Source organism: Malaclemys terrapin, chromosome 1 (genome assembly GCF_027887155.1).
Source record: "Malaclemys terrapin pileata isolate rMalTer1 chromosome 1, rMalTer1.hap1, whole genome shotgun sequence".
In the NCBI taxonomy this organism is placed as follows: Eukaryota; Metazoa; Chordata; order Testudines; family Emydidae; genus Malaclemys; species Malaclemys terrapin.
Genome location: NC_071505.1, coordinates 210,966,622 through 210,984,369, shown reverse-complemented (window position 1 = coordinate 210,984,369; position 17,748 = coordinate 210,966,622). Strand labels below are relative to the sequence as shown.

Sequence of the window (17,748 nt, the reverse complement as noted above, 5' to 3'; positions counted from 1 at the left end):
TACCTTTGAAACAAAAATTTCTTAGAAAATTATTGTAGGCACACTAAGGGGTAAAATTTTGACTCTGTTGAAGTCAATGGAAGCATTGGAATTTGGCTTTTCAAAAAGAAAAAGAAAAAATACAAAAACTTTTACAAATATTTGGATGGCCTAAGGCATTACTACACAGGCAACTTGGTTCAGTGGATGTGACGCTACCCACGACACCTGGGTTCTATCTCAGCTCTGCCATTGATGTGCTTTGTGACCAAGGGCAAATCATTTTGCCTTTCTTTCCCTTCCCATCCTCTGCCTGTCTTAACTATTTAGATGGAGGGTTTTTGCAACTGGAATTTTCTCTTATGATGTGTTTGTACAGTACCTAACATGATGGGACCCTGGTCACCGTTGAAGCATCCAACTGCTACTGTGACATAATAACATAGATAATGCTTCATTTGTGTTAGCATACACTGACAATAGTCCTTACATATGAGGGCTCTAAAGAGTGTATCAGATATGGAGCAGTCCTCTCCCTGAATATCAATAAATTATGCTTTATTGTGAAGGACCAGATTGCACCATAAATTCCAGGTACAGGTTCCAACGTTTCATTTAATAAGTGAGTACTGTATGCTGGTGCGTTCAATCTCCTCTCTCTATATAGCATCAGCTGGCCCAAATCCTTTTGTTCTCTCTCGCTCTCTTTTTTGCACTACATCTGGCTGTTCCCTTTCCTCCCCATAACATTGCCTCAAACTTTTTGCTCCCTCACTTCCTGCCTTGAAGTTAATGCTTACTTTAATACTAAATTTAGCCCCTAATTGCCCTGTCCAGACTGATATACCCACCTACATTAATGATTTCCCACCCCCACAAAAGAGCAGTGCTCCTTCCTGCCCAACTCATGGCTACCACCCACTGAGATAAAATGACCCCTAACTGTCTAACACCTAATTCATCAGCTCCCACTCTTACCTATGCAGTTGCTGTTAATAGTGTCACTCTAGGCTAGGTCACCTGCCAGTACTCAGAAGTCTTTTTGCTATGTATGGCTAATAAAGACAGTAACATTTGTCACCTTTCTACACTTGATAATCCTAACCTTTTATGCATGTGGAGAGATTGCCTTATCATGGACAAATGTGAGCGCTGCATGTGTGCTCCTCACTTTGTCCCTCAGATTAGAAGATTTTGCTGTATTATATTCTCTCAGGTGGATATTACTGTATGTGTTAGTGTCCCCACCTATGTGGAGATGGGCAGTATTAGTGGGTGAGTTAGGCTATGACTTCACTAGGAAAAAAGGTATTTAAGCCATGTTAAAATCCTAATGAAGCAGTTATAGTTTTAACCTATCTACGCTGGTCCAGGGGGGATCTGAAGGTTTTCCTTGACCAACTAATATGGGTTGAAACTACAACTTGCCTTATCTACAATAGAATGTTAACAGGAGTTATTACCTTAACATGGGTTAAAAATACACCATTACTCCCAGATCACAAGACCTTACAGTCTCTGGCTTTTTCACTGCAAAAGAGGTTCATTTTACATTGAGATACCTAACTCTAGAAACAAGATCAATGGAGATAAATCACAAGTAGTTTTTAACCTAGATGTAGCTGGTTGAGGTCAACCTACACTGCCACCAGGCTACATTCGGTAAAACTATCAATGCTTTGTCTCCACTGGGATTTTACACCATTAAACATCTCTATGTAAAAAGGCACTTTTTTTTTTTTTGGCAGTGAACATGTTACCTATTTCCCTGTGTGGTGGTGAAGGGTGTGCTACAGGCTGTTCTGCTGTGTGATGCAGGGAGGGAGAGAAGAGAGTTTTGCTGGGTCTATTTTCATTCAGCGGTTCCCCTGCTGTGGATGTGAGAGTGGTTGCTGGGCCTGTAACAGTGTTTTCTCTCCTGTGGGGGAGGCAAGGCAGGGGGCATGTGACAGTCTCTCCCCTGAGCCAGGAAGGACATGCAGGGTGTTGCTGTGTCTGAGGCCGGGGTGGCGGTTACACCGCTCTCCTGCCAACCTGACCCCAACCCCGAATCCCCACCAGCCCGGGCCCGCTGCCGGGGCAGCTGGCGCATGCGCCCGGGTGATGGGGGGGGGGGGGAGGGCGGTGCCCGGCGGTTGCCGGCTGCGCAGTGCCCAGGCAGCGCGCGGGGGGTGCGCACGCGCGTGTCTGGTGCTGTCGCCGGGCTCCCTCCCTCCCAGCAGCCGGCCCCCGTTGGCTGCCGGTGACAGGCGGAGCCGGCCTCGCTGCTGCCCGGCATGAGGGGGGGCGGCTGCGCCGCGGCCCCCGCTCACTAGCCCGGCCGAGCCGCGCCGCGCAGGCGGGCCCGGGGAGCGGCGCACCATGCGGCTGTGCGGGGCGCTGCTGAAGAGCCCCATCCCCAAGCAGATCGAGCACTACTCGCGCTTCTCCCCCTCGCCGCTCTCCATCAAGCAGTTCCTGGACTTCGGTGAGTGGCGCCCCCGGTGGAGGTGTCGCCCCCGGCTGCTGTCTCTCTGGGGGGAAGGGAGATGCGCAGCCCCCTCCCCCGCCCGGTTGGGGGAGGGGCGGGGGTGGCATTGGCAGCCCCTGGCGTGTGTGTGGTTGGGGGGGCTGAGGGCGGTGATGCTTATCAGGCACATGCCGCACCACGGGGCAGTGATGCGCCCAGCCCCGCTGTGGGTGAAGAGGCCTCGCTTCCTGCCTCGCTCCTTCGCTGGGCCGGGTGCTTAGCCCGCCCAGGTTGGAGGGGCCGCCGCCGCGGGAGGCCGAGCAGGCTCCTTGTCAAGCGGGCTCCTGCGTCCCCTGTGGCTACGGCAGCTTTCATGTGTCTCCTCCCACTGGAAAACTTCTGCTGGCTGTTCCGGGTGCTCCCAGGAAGCTGCCCAGACAGCTGCACGCCCTGGCTTGTCCTCTGTGCGGCGCCTCCCGGGGTAACGCTGCTGGTGTGGCTGGCGGGGAACAGGCTGGAGCTAGGAGTGTCCGAAGGACTCAGGGCTTGGCTACGCTGGCGCTGTACAGCGCTGCAACTTGCTGCCCTCGGGGGTGTGAAAACGCTCCCACCCCCAGCGCAGCGAGGTGTAATCAGCACCTGCGGCACTGCACGCTCGCTCGCACCGCTGCAAGCTATTCCTCTGGGAGAGGTGGAGTACTTACAGCGCTGCGAGAGCTGGCAGCGCGACTACACTGGCGACTACACTTCAAGGTCTCTGATTCCTATCTACAGACAACCCAGAAAGTCAAACTGACCAGTCAGTTTTCATTGGCCTTGGCTACACTCACGGCCTCGGCAGCGCTGTGAAGCACGAGTGTAGTTGCGCCGCCAGCGCTGCGAGAGCTTTCTCGCAGTGCTGCAAGTACTCCACCTCTCTGAGGGGAATAGCTTGCAGGGCTGCGAGCGAGCGTGCAGTGCTGCAGGCGCTGATTACACTGGCGCTTTACAGCGCTGCACTGGCTGCGCTCAGAGGGGGTGTTTTTTCACACCCCTGAGCACAGCAAGTGCAGCGCTGTGAATTGCCAGTGTAGCCAAGGCCATTGTTAGCGTGTGTGAGTGCAAAAATAATGAAGGTGGGTGAGATAATATCTTTTATTGGACCAGCTTCTGTCGGTGAGAGAAAAAAGCTTGTCCATTTGTTAGTCTCTAAGGTGCCACAAGTACTCCTGTTCTTCTTTCTTCAGGTTTGGGAAACTAACTCAGGTTATGTCTGTGACGGGTTGGATCACAGAAACCCCCTTGGGAGCTGCCACCCGATGTGCCAAGACTACCCCTGCTCCTGTTTTCCCTGCCAGCTCAGGACTCCAGCACCCTGTCTTGCTGAGCCAGACACTCCCGTCTGGCTCCAACACAGATCCAGGGTCTGAATCACTTGTCCCAAAGCTGCAAGTTTACCTGAAAACAGCTCACAGTAGTGTGCTTGTCTTTAGCACTCAGATGCCCAACTCCCAATGGGGTCTAAACCCAGATAAATCCGTTTTACCCTGCATAAAGCTTATGCAGGGCAAACTCATAAATTGTTCGCCCTCTATAACACTGATAGAGAGATATGCACAGCTGTTTGCTCCCCCGGGTATTAATACATACTCTGAGTGAATTACTAAATAGAAAGTGATTTTATTAAATACAGACAGTAGGATTTAAGTGGTTCAAAGTAGTAACAGACAGAACAAAGTAAGTCACCAAGCAAAATAAAATAAAATGCGCAAATCTATGCCTAATCAAACTGAATACAGATAATCTCACCCTCAGAGATGCTTCAGTAAGTTTTTTCTCAGACTGGACACCTTCCAGGCCTGGGCACAATCCTTTCCCCTGGTGCAGCTCAGGTGGTAGCTAGGGGACTCTTCATGATGGCTCCCTCCCTCTCTGTTCTCTTCCCCCCCTTTATATATCTTTTGCATAAGGCGGGAACTCTTTGTCTCTCTGGGTTTCCACCCCCCCTCACTGGAAAAGCACCAGGTTAAAGATGGATTCCAGTTCAGGTGACATGATCACATGTCACTGCAAGACTTCATTACTCACTTGCCAGCACACACATATACAGGAAGACTCACAAGTAAATACAGCCATCTGCAGACAATGGGAGTCATCAAGATTCCAAACCATCATTAATGGTCCACACTTTACACAATTACAATAGGCCCTCAGAGTTACATTTTATATTCTCGTTTTAGATACAAGAGTGGTTCATTTATACAAATCAGATGATCATACTCAGTAGATTATAAGCTTTGTAATGATACCTTACAAGAGACCTTTTGCATGAAGCATATCCCAGTTACGTTACATTCACTTATTACCGTATTTTCTCTAAAACTATCTCAGTTACATTATATTGACTTATTATCAAGTTTTTATAAAACCATAGAGACTGCACAACGTCACAATGTCTACACTACAAATTATTTTGGTATAACACATGTTGCTCAGGTTTGGGTTTGAATAATCCACACCCCTGACTGACGTAAGTTGTACTGAACTAAGTGCCAGTGTGGACAGCACTGTGTCGGTGAGAGAACATCTCCTGTCGACATAGTTGGTGCCTCTTGTGGAGGTAGGAGTTATTAAGCCAAAGGGAGAGCTCTTTCCCATTAGCTTAGGCCATGTCTACACTAGCAATCTGACAGCGACACAGCTGTACCGATGCAGCTGTGCTGCTGTAAGATCGCTTGTATAGCTGCTCTGTGCCAATGGGAGAGTCCTTCTGTCGAGCGGTGGTAGCTATATAGGCAGGAGAGCATCTCCTGTCAACATAGTGCTGTCCACACTGGCGCGTCTGTAGGTGTAACTTGTGTCACTCAGAGGGATGTTTTTTCACACCCCTGAGTGACATAAGTTATACCGACAAAAGGGCTAATGTAGACATAGCCTTAGAGCGTCTTCACCAGAAGTGCTACAGCAGTGCAGCTGCTGTTGTGTAGACATAGTCTGAGTATTGCTGCTAAATACAAGGTGACCTGAAGAAGAGCTCTGTGTAAGGGCTTGTCTACGCTTGAAAGTTAGAGCGCATTAAAGCAGCCCCGGGTACACTAACTCCCGATGTGTCCACACTGGCAAGGCACATAGAGTGCCTGGACTCTGCAGCTGGAGAGCTCCTGGTAATCTACCTCCTGGAAAAGCATAAAGCTTGCTGTGCCCCGGCTGAAAGACCTGGGTGTCATTGTGAACGAGGTGTTGCATTACTGCACTGTGATTGGCCTGTGGAAATGTCCCATAATCCCCTGAAGTCAAGTGGTCACTCTTCTCATTGTTTTGAAATCAGCTACAGGAATGCGGATATGCCCTTTTAAGGCTCAGTTTCTGATAGCCGGCATGCTTATCTGCTCCAGGACAAAGCATCCATTACTGTGGAATGCTGCTTGCTTGTGCGTGTGAGAGAGGCTCTGGGGAGGGGGGTCTGCAGCTGTCTGAACTTACAAGACAGCATGCTGACACACTCTTAGCCTCCCAAAACACCTACACAAACACACTCTCTGTCACACTCTACCCCCTCCCCCCATTTGAAAAGCACATTGCAGCCACTTGCACTGCTACCACAATGCACTGCTCTTTGTGGCATTGCAAGAGCTGCTAGTGTGGTCACGCCAGTGTGCTTCCAGCTGACAGTATAAACACAGGGCAGCGTTTTCCCTGCTGCGGTCTCCAAAGGCTGGTTTAACTCACAGCGCTCTACATCTGCAAGTGTAGCCATGCCCTAAGATTGGAAAGCTTGTCTCTCTCACCAACAGTAGTTGGTTCTATAAAAAAATATTACCTTACCCACCTTGTCTCTCAAATACAAGGTGAAACAGATTGTTTAGTATAAGTAGTTCACCTTGAATGGTCCCGTGAAATGTGTGTAAGTGGCCCTTTAACACCTGTCCAGTCACAGGGAGGAAAGGGTGGAGGTGGGAGAAAGGTTGTGAGTGGGTTACAGATTGTAATAAATCATAAATCCACCATTTCTATTCAGTCCATCATTTTTAGCAAAGTTATGAATTTAAGCTCCCAGGCTTGTCTTTTGAAAGTGTTGTGCAGATTTCCTTTGAGGATGAGGACTTGTAGGTCAGATGCAGAGTCATTGCTTTGTGAAAAGTGTTTACCCATCACTGATGTGGTGTTTTTATCTTTTATCGTTTTCCTGCGAGAGTTCATTTGTACTCACCGACCTTGTCTCTCTAAGGCCTTGTCTACACTGCCACTTTACAGCACTGCAACTTTCTGTGCACACCCCTGAGCAATGCAGTTATATCGACCTAACTCCTGGTGTAGACAGCTATGTCGGTGGGAGGGCTTCTCTTGTTGACATAGCTACCGCCTCTTAGGGAGGCGGAGTATCTATGATGAAGCTTAAGGATAGAAGCTCTTGTCAGTGTAGGTAGCATCCTCACTAAGTGCCACTGCAGCTCTGTAAGTGTAGATAAGTCCATTATGTGTCCCACTTCTGGTGTGCATGAACCCAGTGTGCTGGAGATCAGAACACTTTAGCCAGCAGTATCCACCTGTGCTCTTCATGCCCTTGAGGGGGCCCCTCAACTGAAGGTTTAAAGGGGGCTGAGCGATCAACCAGCCCTCAGTTCCTCCTTGTCTCCTGTGGAGCCAGCTAGCTGTCACTGCACTTGTGCTCCTCTTTACTCGTTTAGTAACTTTATTGTAAATAGTTAATAGCGTGGTGTGCAGCTATTAGTATTCAAGAGTATACCGTTCTCTCTCACCCTTCAGTAATTAAGTTTTTTAAAGGATTTATTAGGGCGTTCCTTCTAGCATTGTAAATCTCCTCTCACCCAGCATGGGGCCTTAGTGTGATACTTACTTGGATGGGTCCTCCATTTAAACCAGTGTTTCCCAAACTTCGGACGCTGCTCGTGTAGGGAAAGCCTCTAGCGGGCCAGGCCGGTTTGTTTACCTGCCGCGTCCACAGGTCCGGCCGATCACGGCTCCCAGTGGCCGCAGTTAGCTGCTCCAGGCCCATGCGAGCTGCTGAAAGCAGCGGCCAGTACGTCCCTCAGCCCACGCCGCTTCCAGCAGCTCCCACTGGCCTGGAGCAGCGAACTGCGGTGGGAGGCGCGATCGGCCGAACCTGCGGATGCGGCAGGTACACAAACTGGCCTGGCCCGCCAGGGCCCCTTCCCTAAACAAGCGGCGGCCCAAGTTTGGGAAACACCGATTTAAACCATTTGCTTCATGTTTGTTAATTCTCCAGTCTGTGAAGACTGCTTTCCTTGTGACAATCACTTTGGTACACAGAATGGATGAATTGCAACCCTTGTGACTGAAACGCTTTACAGTCTTCTACAGAGACAACCTTATACTCAAACCATACCCTAAATTCCTCCCAAAAGTAGTTTCGGGCTTTCATTTAAATCAGTCCATACACTTAGATGTTTTTTCCTTAAACAACATTCATCCAGGGACAGGCCACTTTTTTCCTACTTCAGGCCATAACTTTTTTTTTTGAATGAGTCACATACTAACTTCCCAAATTTTAAATACAGTCATGGCTATTGTAGAGCTCAGTCAAGAAAAATAGGTTGAGTTATCAAAAACCCATAATTAAGTGCTTTGGAGCTATTAGGCTAGCAATAGAACTGGCTTGGCCAGTTACCTTAATATTTCCTTGGTTACGCCTATAGTTCAGCATTAAGACATTTGTGAGATGGATTCTGCAGCTATAAGGCTAAATTTAAATGTAGCGTAAAAAGTAGGGATCAGACTTTCCCCTCCTTTTTAAAATGACAATATATAAAAATTCAAATAGCCACTACTTGGATGGTGGGGGAGGGGCGGTGAAGGAACTCATCCAAATAATTAATGTCCTGTGACTAAAGGCTATGGCTACACTACAGCTTAAGTTGACATAAATTATGTCACTCAGGGGTATGAATTAGCCACCCGCCTAAGCGACATAATTTATGGCGACTTAAGCGCTGGTGTGGACTGTGCTATGTCGGTGGGAGAGCTATTGCCACTCGCGGGGGCTGGAGTAATTAAGCTGACGGGAGAGCTCTCTCCTGTTGGCTTAGAGTGGCTACACTAGAGAGCTTACAGTGGCCCACCTGCAGCGATGCTCAGTTATTTGATTTTGATGTTAGCAATGTGTGCAGTGTTGGGGTTCCAGGCGCATGGCATCCGTGAATCAGGACCTATGTTTGTAATGTGCAAAAGAGCTAGCAATGAATGGGATGGCAGACTGTAGATTTGTAGCAGTGCATTAAGATATAATGCCTTGGGGGTTGGAGTCTCAGACTTCTTCAAATGTCTTACTAGATGAGATTTCCATGTCTTAATATGGGAGGGTCTCATGGACCTCCTTCCCTTTCCATTTCTGTGGCAATTACAGCAATTGCTGTTACAGAAAAGTAATCATAGATTCAGGGCCAGAAGGGATCATTGTGATCATCTAGCCCAGTGGTTCTCAAACTTTAACAACCTGTAAACACCTTTCGCTAAAATGTCAAGTCTTGCGAACCCCCTCCTGAAAATGAATATTTCCAGGGATTTTCTCCTTTACTTGAGTATAAATTATAAAAGCCGTGATCTTGGAAATATCAAATTTGTTTTTATGACATGCTTATTACACACTATTATTAATTATTATTTGTCATTATAGTACTTTTATTACATTATGAAAACGGCAACACTCTTCCAAGATCTCACTTTCGTAGCTTGTATCGCTTTGAATAAGCCTGTTATAAGACAAGGCTCCTATGTTTCATCAAGGAGTATCAGACGTGAAACAGCATGAAGGTATTTAAGAAGCTAACTCAAATAGTTCCTCCTACATAAGCTTTCAGGTCTTGAGCAGTGCAGGCAAACAACGCACGTTACAACAAAGCTTAAACTTGTTCTTCATAATAATTTTAAAAACAATACAACCACTGATCTAATCTGCCCTCCTATATAACACAAGCCACAGAACCTCCCCAAAACAATACAGAGAACATCTTTTAGAAAAACATCCATTCTTTCTTTATTTTTTTTTTAAATGGAGATATCCCATCTCCTAGAACTGGAAGGGACCTTGAAAGGTCATCGAGTCCAGCCCCCTGCCTTCACTAGCAGGACCAAGTACTGATTTTTGCCCCAGATCCTTAAGTAGCCCCCTCAAGGATTGAACTCACAACCGTGGGTTAGCAGGCCAATGCGCAAACCACTGAGCTATTTCCAAATGGTCAGTTATAGATAAGGCTACGTTTTAGTCATGGGTATTTTTAGTAAAAGTCAGTCATGGCCCTGTGACCCGTTCATGACTTTTACCTGTGACTAAATCTTACCTGATGGGAGGGGAGTGCTCCTGAGGGCTGCTGCTTCGGGGGGGGAGGGGCAGTGCAGGGCCCCCTGCCACTGCTGGGGGGCCGGCCCAGGTCCCCAGCGGCTGTGGGGGGAACTTGGGATGCTGCTGCTGGTCCTGGAACAGCGGTCCAGGGCAGTGCTGGAGACCAGCTGCCTGGGATTATCAGAGCAGGGGCCGGTGTGGCTGGCTCCAGGGCTTCCCCACTGCTGGGATGGCCCTGGGGTCAACCGCACCTGCGACTGCAAAATTCATGGAGGTCAGGGAAAGTTACCGAAGCCGTGACTTCTGTGATCTCCGTGAATGACTCGCAGCCTTAGTTATAGAGAATCCACCACGACCCTTGGTAAATTGTTCCAGTAGTTAATTACTCTCACTGTTAAAAATGTATGCCTTATTTCCAGTTTGAATTTGTTTAGCTTCAACTTCTAGACATTGGATCATGTTATACCTTTGTCTGCTAGATTGAAGAGCCCATTATTAAATATGTGTTCCCCATGTAGGTACTTAGAGTATAATCAACCCCCTTCACCTTGTTTTTGGTACATTCAATAGACTGAGCCCCCTGAGTCTGTCACTACAAGGTAGGTTTTCTAATCGTCTAATCGTTCTTGCGTCTCCTCTCTGAACCCTGTCCAATTTTTCAACATATTTCTTGAATTGTGGATACTGGAACTGGACACAGTGTTCCAGCTGTGTTCGCAGAAATGCCAAATATAGAGGTACAGTACCCTCTCTACTCCTACTTGAGATTCCTGTATTTGTACATCCAAGGATTGCATTAGCCCTTTTGGCCACAGCATTACACTGGGAGCTCATGTTCAGCTGATTATCCACTACAACCACCAAATCTTTTTAGAATCACCACTTCAAAGTATAGAGTCCCCCATACTGTAAGTATAGCCTATGTTCTTTGTTCCTAAATGTATATACATTTACATTTATTCATATTAAAACATGAATTGTTTGCTTGTGCCCAGCTTACAAAACGATCCAGATTGCTCTATATCAATACCTCTTCTTTTCATTATTTATCACTCCTCCCAATTTTTGTGTCATCTGCAGACTTTATCAGTGATGATTCCAGGTCATAGATAAAAATGCCAAATAGCGTAGGGCAAAGAACTAATCCCTGTGGGACCCTACTAGAAATACAGCCGTTCCATGATGATTCTTGTTTACAATTACATTTTGAGACCTATCAATTAGCCAGTTCTTAATCCATTTAATGTGTGCCAAGTTAACTTTATATTGTTCTAGTTTTTTAATCAAAATGTCATGTTGTACTAATTCAAACGCCCTACAGACGTTTAAGTATATTACATCAACACTATAACCTTTATCAACCAAATTTATAATCTTATAAAAAAGATAGTTTGGGAGGATCTATTTTCCATAAACCCATGTTGATTGAAATTAATTATATTATTGATCAAGTCCTGTATCAGCCGTTCCATTATCTTGCCTGACATTGATATCAAACTGACAGGCCTATAATTACCTGGGTCATCCCATTTACCCTTTTTTTAAAATATTGTCACAACATAGCTTTCTTCCAGTCTTTTGGAACTTACCCAGTGTGCCAAGACTTAATGAAAATCGTCATTAATGGTCCAGCAAACTCCTTAGCCAGCTCTTTTAGAACTCTTGGGTGCAAGTTATCTGGACCTGCTTTTTAAAAATGTCTAACTTCAATAGCTGATATTCAACATCCTTCTGAGATACCAGTGGAATGGGGAGAGTGTTATCATATGATATGATTACATCATCTACTTTTTTCCAAAATACAGAACATAAATGTTTATTGAACACTTTTGCCTTTTCTGCATTACTATTGATAATTCTTCCATTTCCCTCTAGTAGTGGACCAATACCATTGTTAAAATTGTTTTTTGTATCTAATATACGTTAAAAACTCCTTCATATTGTCCTTAACTCTGCTGGCCAAAGTCTTTCCCTTTTGTCCCCTTGCTTCCCTTATCAATTTTCCACATTTCCTAGCTTTTGACTTATCTTTATTACTGTCAGCTTCCCGTCTTTTCCATTTGTTAAATAATTTTTTTTTTATGTTTTATAGCTGCCTTCGTTTCCCCTCTAAACCAGGTCGATTTTTTTTTTAACCAATAAAGCCGCCTTCTTCAATTGTGGCTTTTTGGGTATCTAATAAAGTATTCTTAAACATTCCTAATCATCTTTCACATTTTTCTAACTAAATTCTTCCTCCCAGCTGAAAGGTCATAATTGTTTTCAGCTATATGAAATTGGCCCTTTGAAAGCACCAATTATGTTGGAACTAATTTTCCTAAGAAGTTTTTAAGGTATATCATGACTCCGTTTCCACACAAGCATTCCTTTATTAGTCCAAATGCCACTTGTTGCTTACATTCAAAACACACATCTAAGCATATACATGCCTATATTCCATATCCTAGCAACATTACAGTTATAAGCATTGGCCAAAATATTTACAACAGGATCAGGTGTGGGAGGGACCTTCCCATTGTGGTTTGACTCAAGGAGGGACGGGGAGTTAAGGAAAGTTCTGACAAAAAAACATAGGAAACCTTGTTTTTTTTCCTTCACTGTAACAAACAACTGATGTCATTGCTGGTAATTGAACTTTAGCTAATGCCAGATGAAACCCTGTTCTTTGCCCTGATCAAGACAAGATTAATGACTGGGCCTCTTTCTTTAAGGCTTTCTTATCTCATTTTACCATATTTCTTCCTAACTAGAGAACTAAGCATTTCTTTATAATAAACGAAACAAACCAAATATTTACTGCATGTGTAATCTAATAAACCAGGGATTGGCAACCTTTGGCAGGCGGCCCATCAGGGAAATCCGCTGGCGGGCTGGGCTGGCTTGTTTACCGGCAGCGTCTGCAGGTTCGGCCAAGTGCAGCTCCCACTGGCTGCGGTTCGCCATTCCGGGCCAATAGGGGCTGCCTGAAGTGGCAACAGCCCAGGGATGTCCTGGCTGCTGCTTCCTGCAGCTCTCATTGGCCTGGAACGGCGAACCATGGCCAGTGGGAGCTGTGATCAGCCGAACCTGCGGACATTGTAGGTAAACAAACCGACCTGGCCTACCAGCGGATTTCCTTGATGGACCGCATGCCAAAGGCTGCCAATACCTGTAATAAACCATATTTCCTGTAGTTCTATGACCTCATCCCTAACCTTAAATAATATAATACTGGTATTTCAAGAGTCACAAGTTTAACACAAACAATCCTCCAAAAAGAAGGAAATAGTAAGGAAGGTCACATGCTTTTGGCCTATCACTCATACTAATATCTAAACTCAATTTAAAACCATAGTCCACTCAGGTCTAATGTGGATCTGTATTCCTATAAAGCAGTGTTTCTCAGATGCGGCCACAGCGTCTTGGGCGGTGATTGGGGGCGGGGGACAAAGAAGTGGCCCCTCCCCGAAAGCCCCCCTCTGGAGACACAAATGCTGGAGGAGCACCTCTCCATCCAGGGTTTAATTTGTCCCTGGGCTTGCCGGGGCTGAGTAAATCTGCTGTGAAAAGTGATATTTGTATGTTTGTTAATATCACTTTTCACAGCCTCCCAGCTAGCTACTAAGCTAGCTGCGAGGCTGTGAAAAGTGGTATTAAAATACAAGTATCAGGTTTCTTAGCAGCAGACTTACCAGCTAGTAAGTCTTTTATAAAAAGTGACCAAAGAAGCAAAAAAACCAACAAAAAATACAAGAATGTGCAAAGCATATTTGTATTTCTATTCTGTTTAGGTCCAGTAAAGAATAGAGACCACTATACACTATTTTTATTATTGAGTCTGCGCAAAAAACAAGAACAAAAAACCCCTACATAAGTAAATTACAATGATTTGGATATGTGCATGTTTATTTGTTTTTCCTAAAATTAAGTATTTTAGGAAACATTTTCAGAGTGGCCATTAGCAAGAGTTGGTGGCTGCACTCTGAGGCCACCAAAAAAATTATTGTGAGAACCCTTGGCTTGTCTTGGGATACATATTCCCCCCCCACCCCCGCCCGCTGCGGAAGCCCTCGAGCTGGGGCTGGGAAGGAGGGGGGGGTCTCTCCCCAGCCACTGCAGCCCTGCACGCTCCAAAACTGCCCCCATCCTCCCACTGTACCCCCGCCTATCTCCTATGTCCCTTCTTCACCCACTGCCCCCACCTACCCCCTGTTCCCCCCAAGGCCATCACCTCACCTTACATGTGCATCCTCTCTAGGGTCCAGGCACCTTATTAATGGAGTCATGCCTGCGCGGCTCCACTAATTAGCTGTGCAGCCCTTCTCTCCCTGGTGCGCAGCCTCCCAGGCGTGCACCTTAGAGGGAACATAGCCCACTGGCATGTCCCTGCAGCTCCTAGGCAGAGGGGCCAGGGGGTTCTGTGTGCTGCCCGTGCCCGCAGGTCCTGCCCCCGCAGCTCCCATTGGCTGCGGTTTCCAGACAATGGGAGCTGTGGAGCCTCATGCGGAGACCCCCTGGGCCTTCCCTCCCCCTAGGAGCTGCAGGGACATGCGGAGCTGGGTAGCGAGCCTGCCAGGCCAGCCCTGCCAACCCTCCCCCCTCAGCCTCAGTGGGGGTCCCCAGTTGCATGCCGCTGCCCACCCAGCACCAGCCCAGCAGGGGTCCCGGGCCACATGCTGGTGCCCCTCCTTCCCAGCACCAGCAGGGGTCCCGGGCTGCCTGCCTCCACCCGCGGTGCCCCCAGACTGCCCCCCTGAGCACCCGGGGCCCCCCGCCCAAGTTTTAGTTAGAGGTATATAGTAAAAGTCAGGGCAGGTCACGGGCCGTGAATTTTTGTTTACTGCCCATGTCCTGTCCATGACTTTTACTAAAAATACCCGTGACTAAAAACGTAGCCTTACCCATGACTAATGAAGTATTTATCCTGTGATGGGGCACTCTTTCTGAGTGCAACAAAATAGCCATAAGAAAGCAGAATGAAACTTGGACTGAAGTTTAGGCTTGCTCTATAAGATTTTAAGAATCAAAGATGGCGCTCTGGGAGTAGGAAGGATTGGGTCTTACTCCCAACATCTGCCTCCTCCCATCCTCCACTTGTGTTGTGGAGCATCTCTAGCAGAAATCCCAGGACCAACCTGACTTCCTCCACAATTAATTTATTCTCTCCTTCTCCACTTTTGCCATCTTTCTAGCTAACCAATTCTGCGTTTCCAATTTATTGAATCCCATGTCCACAATCCCAGCTACCTTTTTGCCAACTTTAGCTCACTCCTCAACCCCTACCCTCTTCCTTTCTCTCTGCACAGGATCTCTTGCCAGTTTCCTCCACGAGAAAATTGACAAAATACAACATACTCTTCCCTTTCCCTCCTACAGTTTTTCTCCTCTCATCACAAACACAGAAGTTTCTCATCTACTGCTCCTGGTGTAATCCCTCCATGTGCCCCACTGATCCCATCCCATTTCCTGATCTTGGCTTTCCCCACTCTCATCCCCTTGCTTACTCTTTTCCTTAACTTGTCACTCTCTCCGGCTCTTCTCCACAAAATACAAGGATGCTTTAGTCTCTCCCATTTTAAAAACCCCACCCTTAAACCCACTTCCCTCCCAGTTACCAACCCATCCACCTTCTCATTTTCATCTCTAAGATCATTGAATGCTCTCTTTACAATCACTGTTTGGAATTCGTCTACTTCAGTTCTATTCTAGAGTATGTCTAATCTGACTCCCAACCCTTCTGCTTCACTGAAATCACTTTAGCCAAAGTCTCTAATGTCTTCTAACCAAATCTCAGAATCTGTACTCCATCCTCATTGTCCTTGACCTGTTAACTGCTTTTGATGCACTCAGCCATGTTTTCTTCATGAAATTTCATCCTCCCATGACTTCCATGACTCTTTCCTCTCCTGGTTGTTCTCCTGCCTCTCTGATAACTTCTTTAATGTATCCTTCAGAGGATCATCTTCATATCCCTCTTTAGCTTTCTCTGAAGTTTCCTCAGGTCTCTGTCTTGGTCACCTTTTCTTTTCCCTCTAAATCTTATCTCTGGGTAATCTCACCTGTCAACATAAAGTCTATGACTAAGACACGCTCTACCTCTGTACTCCAGTCTTCTTTCCTGTACAGCCTAAACTCTGACATCTCCACATGGATGTCTAGCCATCAGTTCAAGCTCAGCATGGCTAAAATGGAGCTCATAATCCCCCCCGAAGTCCCCTCTTGCGACCTCCTTTATTGATCATTGTGGACACCATCACCATCCTGCCTGTCGCTCATGCCCATAACCTGGAGATCATTTTCAACTTCGACCCCTCTCTAGGACCTCCCATCCAGGCTATGTCTAAATCTTGCATATTCTTTCTGCATAATATCTTTGAGATACCACCTTTCCTCTCCATCACTGCTAAATGGTAATCTAAGTTCTCATCACCTTGTGTCTTGATTACTGCAACATACTTCTCTCTGGCCATGACAAATGCAATCATGCTGTGCTCATATGCATTTAGCTGCTGCAAAGATCATTTTCATAGCACATCACTGTGATGGGTTGGGTCACAGAAACCCCTTGGGTCTGCCACCTGATGTGCTGGGACTATCTCTGAGCCCGTTTGCCAGCTTGGGACTTCAGTACCTTGCCTTGTTTCAGCCAGACAAGCTTGCCTGCTGCAAACACAGATCCAAGTCAGAACCACGTCCTCCACAAGCTGCAGGCTTAACTGAAAACAGCTTAAGTGCTCCTGCCTCCTGCACTCAAATACCCAGCTCCCAATGGGGTCCAAACCCCAAATAAATCTGTTTTACCCTGTATAAAGATTATACAGGGTAAACTCATATATTGTTCGCCCTCTATAACACTGATAGAGAGAGATGCAGAGCTGTTTGCCCCTACAGGTATTAATACATACGCTGGGTTAATTAATACGTAAAAAGTGATTTTATTAAATACAAAAAGTAGGGTTTAAGTGGTTCCAAGTAATAACAGACAGAACAAAGTAAATTACCAAACAAAATAAAATAAAACATGCAAGTCTAAGCCTAATACAGTAGGAACCTAAATGCAGGTAAATCTCCCCCTCAGAAATGTTCCAATAAGCTTCTTTGACAGACTAGTCTCCTTCTAATCTGGGCCCAATCCTTTCCCCTGGTACAGTCCTTGTTCCTGCTCAGGTGGTAACTAGGGGATTTCTCATGACTGCAGCCCCCTTTGTTCTGTTCCACTCCCTCTGATATCTTTTGTATAAGGCGGGAATCCTTTGTCCCTCTCTGGAAAAGCACCAAGTTAAAGATGGATTCCAGTTCAGGTGACATGATCACATGTCAGTGTAAGACTCCAAGCCTTCATTCTTCTGGCCTGACTCTCAGGAAGGCTTGCAAGTAAACAGAGCCAACTACAGTCAATTGTCCTGGTTAATGGGAGCCATCAAGATTCCAAACCACCATTAATGGCCCACACTTTGCAGAATTATAATAGGACCTCAGAGTTATATTTGATATTCCTAGTTTCTGATAGAAGAATGATAGATTCATACAAATAGGATGAATATGTGCAGAAGAACATAACCTTTGCACAGATATGTTACTTGGCATATCTAGCATAAAACTTATTCCAGTTATGTCATATTTACATTCATAAGCATATTTATATAAAGCATTATGGGGTGCAACGTCAGAGTCGCTTTCACCATGTCATCCCTGTCTCTGCATCCATCCACTATCTTCCCCCTTTATCTCATGTAACATAAGCTACTTGACTTCACTTTTAAGGCCATTCACAACTTATTACTACCTTACTTTTCTCTCATGTGCCATTGAAAGGTCAACTCCTGCGTCATAGCCCAGGATGCCAGCCTCCATCTCCCACTGCTTAAATTTTCAAACAAGTACTTTTGTGCTTTTTCCCCATGCAGTACTTCATGCTTGAGAGAAGCTCCCCCTAAACATCTGCAAATCTAATGTATTCTCTTTCTTCAAATCCCTCCTTAACTCTCCTTTTCTGTGATGCCTACAAAAACTTGACAACAGTTAGGCTGCTGATATGCTG

General features: G+C 46.1%; 1 protein-coding gene across 1 annotated transcript in view; it reads left to right on the top strand.

Moving 5' to 3' along the window:
- Nucleotides 1–2,155: 2,155 nt before the first annotated feature.
- The window catches only part of PDK3 (pyruvate dehydrogenase kinase 3), an 86,459-nt gene continuing 70,866 nt past the window's right edge, over nt 2,156–17,748 (top strand). Inside the window, exon 1 of the mRNA XM_054005942.1 lies at nt 2,156–2,446. Coding sequence (XP_053861917.1) covers nt 2,341–2,446 — 106 coding nt within the window. The 5' untranslated portion in view covers nt 2,156–2,340. The remainder of the gene's footprint in view (nt 2,447–17,748) is intronic.